The sequence below is a fragment of the Notolabrus celidotus genome, chromosome 11 (genome assembly GCF_009762535.1).
Source record: "Notolabrus celidotus isolate fNotCel1 chromosome 11, fNotCel1.pri, whole genome shotgun sequence".
In the NCBI taxonomy this organism is placed as follows: domain Eukaryota; kingdom Metazoa; phylum Chordata; class Actinopteri; order Labriformes; family Labridae; genus Notolabrus; species Notolabrus celidotus.
Genome location: NC_048282.1, coordinates 28,189,602 through 28,196,120, shown reverse-complemented (window position 1 = coordinate 28,196,120; position 6,519 = coordinate 28,189,602). Strand labels below are relative to the sequence as shown.

Below are 6,519 nucleotides of genomic sequence, written 5' to 3'. Positions count from 1 at the left end.
TCTCAAACCTTTTCAAGAAGGTCTCACTAAAAATTATACTTTACTATAAAATACCAATATTTTTATTTGATTATCCAGTGATTTTAATCAAACAAAAAGTTTGAAATCTTTTAAACGTTCCCATTTTCAGGGGCGTTTCCAGTAGCTGGCCATGGCCTGCCTTGAAATCTGATTGGCCACCCAAAAACCCTTCACAATGTTTGGATATTTGCTTTGTCAGAGGCAGTACTGAAGTCAGATACTACTTGGGCTGTGTTGTTTCTTTACATTTCAACATAAGATATTTTCCTTTAGTTATAACTCTAAATTGTGACTTTCAACAAGCATCTTTTATTTAGTCCTTAAAGGTCAAGCATAGACAATCTACATGTCACTCTTTGTTTATTTTTGAAGTAAAAATATATACAATGGAAAAGAACATCTTTTGGAAACTTTCATGTTAGTAGTTCAAGCAGGAAAATGGGGGTAAAAATGTTAATCATCATGTGTGCATACACATTCCTCCTGGTCTGAGCTACAAGGTCACCTAAAACTGGATTATTTTATTAGATTGGAGGATTTTAAAACAGTTTTGTCTTGTTCTCTTTATGAAACTTTTTATGCTGCTGTCTTGGCCAGGATTCCCTTGTGAAATAATGTTGTATCTAAATGGAAATATTCCTGGTAAAGCAAAGCAAAGGTAAAATAAAATAAAAATACTTAATACCACCCCTGCAAAAGTTAGTACCCATGCATATGGATTAATAAATAGTATCTAAGCTTCTAATCTATTAAAAACTACTGTGAAGAATTTAACACTAACACTATAAACACTATGTTTATAATAGTAATATCAAAAAATTAACTGTTTAAGTACACCAGACCACCAGCAAGACTTGCTCTTTTAAAAGCTCTTGTTAAGATGGTAATCTTCATTGCCCATTACTGCAGCATGCCACTCAGCCTCCCTTCACATTTTCCAAGGTTCACAGATTCTTCGTGGTGCTTTATTTGAAAGTGAAAATGAAGCAATATGACAGTTCTCATCAGAAAACACTCCTTTCACATTTACAATGTAAGACCTTATAGATAAGAAGTACTACAAAGTACTACATCACCAAGATATACACAAAATAAGTTCCTCAAAGTGTCTTTAATTCAAGTTTGAAATATTGTACTGTGTACTACATTTTATATAAACTTAAAAAACAATAACTAAAACAATTATATTCAAACAGACTCTGGCTTTCTTGGAAGCCTCCTTGAACAGGACAGTTTTTAAAATGTGGGTGTAACCCATTTCCTTTAAATATACTGAGTATGATACGCTACTGAGTTCATAAATATGACAAAGAAATATGGTAAGAGATACCTCCTCCACAGCCATGATAATAAAACTTTATTAAAGCACAGTGCATGTCATTATTCTCACTTGATTGACAGGAAATTAGCTACAATAGAAACCAACACAGGACAAAAACAGAGAGAAGTAAACAATGATACTAATACAAAAGACAATAGTGTTAAATGAATCCTTATGTATTTGACAGCCAATCCTACCCCACATGGGAGACCTTACCCATCTTATTTACATTATTACACCAAATATGCTACTGCAGCATCACAGTAACCTTGTGATGCAAGACCCAGTCCGACATCAGTTCTGTGTGCTCTGATGTTTGTTTAGGTGGTGAAATTAAGCTTGAAGAGGACTGTCTGAGGCGTGGTGACGTCAGCAACCGCTAGTTCCTGTCCATCCGACAGACCCAACTCTGCAGCAGAGAGAGAGACGTAAACAAAGTATGTAATCAGGACTGTCAGCAGATAGAAGAGAATAATAAGAGTGAATTTTCTTCTCACCTTTCAAAGTCTTGCAGAGGTTTGGCCTGGTTCGCTCCTCAATTGATTTAACTGACTGGAATAAAATTGTATTCATAGTTAAACAGAAGTGTGTAGTGACTAAATATCATGCTACATTCTTGTAGCATACTAAAGTTTAATACCTGCAGATACAGTGTCTTGTTCCTCCCTTCCAAAGTTGTTGTGATGGCTGGAGATTTCATTTGTCTGGAGAAAAAAATTTGAACACAGTTTAAACCTCATAACTGCTATATTTGCAAAAGAGGCATCACTAAAATATTTTTTTTCTAAATACTTACAAAGAGGCATTTTCTGTGAGGTACTCTAAGATCTCCTGTAGTTTGGCAGAAGGAGAGAACTGGAGATCCTGAGGCACCTGGCTGCACGCTGAACAGTTTTCCTACCCATGAAAAATGATAAAGAGAAAACTAGTTATTCTTTGTACAGTGACATGCGCATGATGGTAAACAGTGCTTATTGAACAAACCTTTCGTTCAGCTTCAAATGTGTAGGTGTACAATCCGTCCACATCATTAAACACCAGGTAATTATTTAAAGGAATATATGCACTGCAAAAAAAAAAAAAAAAAAACAGATGTCAGGTGATGTTAGATTGGCAAATTACTGCTAAATGAGAGATGAGAAATTACATTTTTAGCCCTGCTCCTCACCTTGTAGCTATTTTAAAAACTTCAGTGGCGCAGGCAGCTGTGGAAAAATATATACATATAAATATATATGTATGTATTCGTCAGGTTTCATGTACAGTATGTCACATGCTAAATAGCCATCTGCCTTTAGTAACAACAAAGCGGTACTTCCAAGATTAAGGGGCATCTCATATCTCAGGACTAGACATAGATATATTCATAGATTCTGGGTTGCATCCAAATTTGCATTCAGGACAGCCGAGGATGTGTTTTTGTGGCATTTCACAATAGACTGTACAAAAATCGATCAATATTGATTTCTGGCAGCAATCCTCAACATAACTGCGTAACACACTTTCATACCAGCAATAACAGCATTGGTTGATGCCACAGCAGGGATGATCCTCTTCACAACTCCTGTGGTATAAACACAGTCACAGGGTTAATTCAAGCTCACCATGATAAACACTTGTGAATGAGACAGATGTGAAAGTATCAGTTCCACCAAAGACAGAGAGTACTAACTGATGGGTCACATAATCGTAAAACAAATGTTGTTATATCAATTCATGCATTTACCTTGAGTGAGTCTGTATGTCACTCCTGTGATGTTAAACTCTGCAGCTCTTTCTTGTGCTCTGTCAAACACCCACTGAATGTGCTCTGGATTGTCTCCATCTAAACTGGTTTCTGGTTGGTCAAGAAGAAGATACAGCTTGTCAGCCTTAATTTTAACGATGTCCACATGCGTTAAGTATTTGATTACATTCGCTGAAGTACAAGAAGCAGATGTAAAATTTAAGCTTACCCCCAAAAGGCTTTTCTTTGGGCCACTGGAGGATTCTGGCATACTCAATGCAATGCTCTGGTAGCCTCGGCATTGACGCAATGGTGCACATGGGGAAGTTGATCTGTAGATAGTAAGACGTATGTCAAACTTAAATGCATTTGAGGAACTAGAGAAAAGAAGTTTGTTATCAAATTTATCAAAAAACAATAAACAGCTTTAACTTGCTTATGAAACAGATGCTTATTTAACTTCCTTTCCACAGGTTTGACTAGATTTTGGTGCAAACAGCTGGGCTTGTTTTACACTTCAGCAAGCAGTATTTTTTTTCGTCTTGCACTACTTTCTGTGCAGTCTAGCTGTTATCACCACCTATTTTTAAAACAGACTTTTTTCTTCAAGCAAACAGCTGTTACTGCAGATGGAAATCTGAAACATCACAACCAGTGCTGCACAGATGCTTTCTCACAACCAAAAGCAAATCTGAGAAGCAGATGTGAAAGCTTTGCAAAGAGACAAGAGGAGTATTAACTATTCTGTTATTTCACTTACTGCAGTAACAGTAGCATTTACGATAATTATGTGAACCTTTGAGGAGCAACTTCAAGATAAGTCACCTGTGGTGGATAAAGCTCCAAAGTGCAGTCGATGCATGCAGTCATGCCGGGCAGAATGACGCGAGAGTTTCCTTTGAAGCCCTCTGTTCCTCCATCGATGAGAGGGATGATGGAGCTGGGGTTCACGACTCCATCTTCATAGCTCAGGAGGGATATCTAGACAATGTAGCATAAATCATACCTCACCAGAATATACCCACAGGCTTCTTATGAGGCAAAATCAACAATTGAAAACAATCAAGTGCATTGAAATTCATTTTCTTACAAGCATCCCGTTCATCCAGCGTCTGGCTATGATGGAGTCCAGTCCACAGACGATGATGTGGAACTCTGCAAAGATATATATAGCCATGTTCAATCCATAAGAATCACCATTCTGGTAAAGCTTGCTGCTAATGAATGGACCTTGAAAGAGAGATACTCACGCCTGTAAAAAGACTCATCAAAGTCTTGGATCTTTTTGAAGTGACTGCATGTTGTTTATAAGGAACATAATTCATTGTTGTATGTAGTTATATTTTTTTAATGTAACCATTGTGAGGTGTAAATTATAAGTAATTGAAGAAACATTGCTGGAAAGGATACGGCACAACTTTACACCCCGGGATGCGACTGTTTACAAAATCAGCAGCAACTTCTGCCTTTGGTCGTCCAACATCTTTGGGCCTGAATAGATGCATATTATTTTCACAAAAGGACACATGAGATGCTAGATGCAAACTGATTTTAACACACTGGAATAGTAATGGCGCTACAATCACCTAGAGAAAATGTCATATTCCTTTGTCACAGATTTAAATAATTTCCAACAGAGGATTGTCAGACTTTTAAATCACTTATCAAATATTCTATAACTGTAAAGGATTATCTCACACCCCCAAATGTTACCCCAAAGGTAAAACTTAAGAGAGGGAGAACATTAAGGTGAAACTTACCTGAATAGAAACTGTCTGTTGAGGTTAGACACATCAATTGTGTCCATGTCAACCACATGAATAAGGCGAAACCCAGAAAGGGCCTAAACAAACACATAGAGACTGTAAGAACTTACTTAAGTATGATACAGAGTATACTTGAGTGTGTTCAAATAAAAACTAGATAAAACTGTGTCCTACCAGATCTTTGAGAAGTTCACATCCAAGTCCTCCAGCACCAATGACCAAAATCTTACAAGTCTCCAACAAAAACTGCAAAGACTGAGATAAAGGAGACCATATAAAAAAACATAGCACACATGCTGTGATTATAAATGTCACCATTGCTTTTGTTTCCATTAAAGTGTTTCTATTCACATCAGTGCTTGGCTCAAAGTCAGGATGTGTGAATGGGCCAGGTCTCTCCAGAAACTTCTTTACATGATTCCACCGACCGTCCCAGTCGCAACCACCGTCCATGTGTCCACCATCCACAGCCATTCTGGACACCAACACAAAGACAAGACTGGACTTGTAAAATAACTTACATTTGTACATTTTACCCCCTTCTTCTCTCAGTAATAATGCAATCTGTCTCTTACATGCAGGAGAACATCTCTACAGTTGAGTAAAAAAGGCAGAGAAAGTTGGTTAAATATTTTTTGGGGGAGCACTAAAGGTGACACCTTTAATTTAGCCCTGTATATTCTGAAACATTTTATCCCATGTGACTGCTATGAATCAAGATATCCTTTTAATTTTCTCTGGTCTGCTGTTTTATGGATATTCTCTATACAACATGCACCTTGTCCTTTGCACTGGGGGACACAACATTACATCATACTCGTGAATCTCATACCTGAAAAGTGATTAATCGAATGCATTTCTGACACTACATGCTGAATACCTTGTAAGGATAAAAATGTAGTATTGCATTGGTACTAGTTCATGTTTGGGTAATTCATGACACCATTTGTTTTGCAAGGAGTGGGACACAGAATTAGTGCAGTTTAGGTCATAACTTGATATTTGACTTTGTAAATGGATACATGTAAATCAACGGAGTTTTTCAATTGATGGCTCTACAGCTTAGGATGCCAGAATGAGTAGAATAGTTGATTTTCATGTCTCCTGGCCCAGCAGACCTGCTGCCAGTCAGAGACCTTCATTTAGCATTCGTCACTAACTTCTCAGTCAGGTCCTCTATTCTCCTTCTTTTCTTCTCCCTGGAAGGAGAAAATATAGCAGGGCTTAAGCATGCAGACTTTACAGCGGAAGGCGAGAGTTTAACAACCATTTAATTGTGTTTTTTCGTCCATTGAGACTTACGGCTCCTCGGCATCCGCCATACTTTCACGGTCCCATGTCCTCGATTGAGACTGATGTGTTTCCGGGTGTCAAAGCTGCGCTCTGCAGCTGCAAGGACTCCAAAAGACCACAGATAAATAACCCTTCAATTGTGACTATGGATGTGCATCTACTTTTTGATTCCTTAAGGAAATAAGCTTATTAACTTTAAATGTTGCCACTCTGTTACGATATTCTTACAGTTAAAAAAAAAGAAATCATAAACAGGAATATAACATCTGTGGGATACTTAAACACTTGTATTTGAAATAGACAAAACCATTGATGCAAAAAAATGGTAAATAGAACCTTTTAATACTGTGTATGTATATGAATGTGCGTGTGCATGTGTGTGTGTGTGCCAT

At 37.4% G+C, this 6,519-nt stretch overlaps 1 protein-coding gene across 3 annotated transcripts; it reads right to left on the bottom strand.

Annotated features, from left to right (window-relative positions):
- Window positions 1–1,113: 1,113 nt before the first annotated feature.
- LOC117821963 (NEDD8-activating enzyme E1 catalytic subunit-like) lies at window positions 1,114–6,241 on the bottom strand. 3 transcript variants are annotated; one of them, XM_034696549.1, is made up of 18 exons: window positions 6,137–6,241; window positions 5,995–6,033; window positions 5,186–5,309; window positions 5,009–5,089; window positions 4,829–4,911; window positions 4,479–4,559; window positions 4,319–4,362; window positions 4,159–4,223; window positions 3,894–4,049; window positions 3,298–3,400; window positions 3,069–3,179; window positions 2,853–2,906; window positions 2,511–2,547; window positions 2,327–2,408; window positions 2,139–2,239; window positions 1,983–2,046; window positions 1,840–1,894; window positions 1,114–1,751 (listed from the first exon to the last, which is right to left on the bottom strand). In XM_034696549.1, exons 1-18 carry the CDS (start codon window positions 6,154–6,156, stop codon window positions 1,663–1,665), a joined length of 1,389 nt encoding a protein of 462 aa, XP_034552440.1. In that variant the 5' UTR covers window positions 6,157–6,241; the 3' UTR covers window positions 1,114–1,662. The 3 variants fall into 3 exon arrangements, with proteins under 3 accessions (XP_034552440.1, XP_034552441.1, XP_034552442.1); XM_034696550.1 differs by having other exon boundaries at window positions 5,186–5,317; window positions 6,137–6,202; XM_034696551.1 differs by having other exon boundaries at window positions 5,971–6,033; window positions 6,137–6,177.
- Between the last annotated feature and the right edge of the window lie 278 nt (window positions 6,242–6,519).

Bases quoted from the DNA above. Each gene is read 5' to 3' on its own strand.
- LOC117821963 (XM_034696549.1), bottom strand. From the start codon at position 6,156: ATGGCGGATGCCGAGGAGCC. The intron at 3,401-3,893 runs GTGACTTATCTT...TACTATCTACAG, and splicing joins TGGAGCTTTATCCACCACAG to ATCAACTTCCCCATGTGCAC. The intron at 2,047-2,138 runs GTAAGTATTTAG...TTTTTTCTCCAG, and splicing joins CTCACAGAAAATGCCTCTTT to ACAAATGAAATCTCCAGCCA.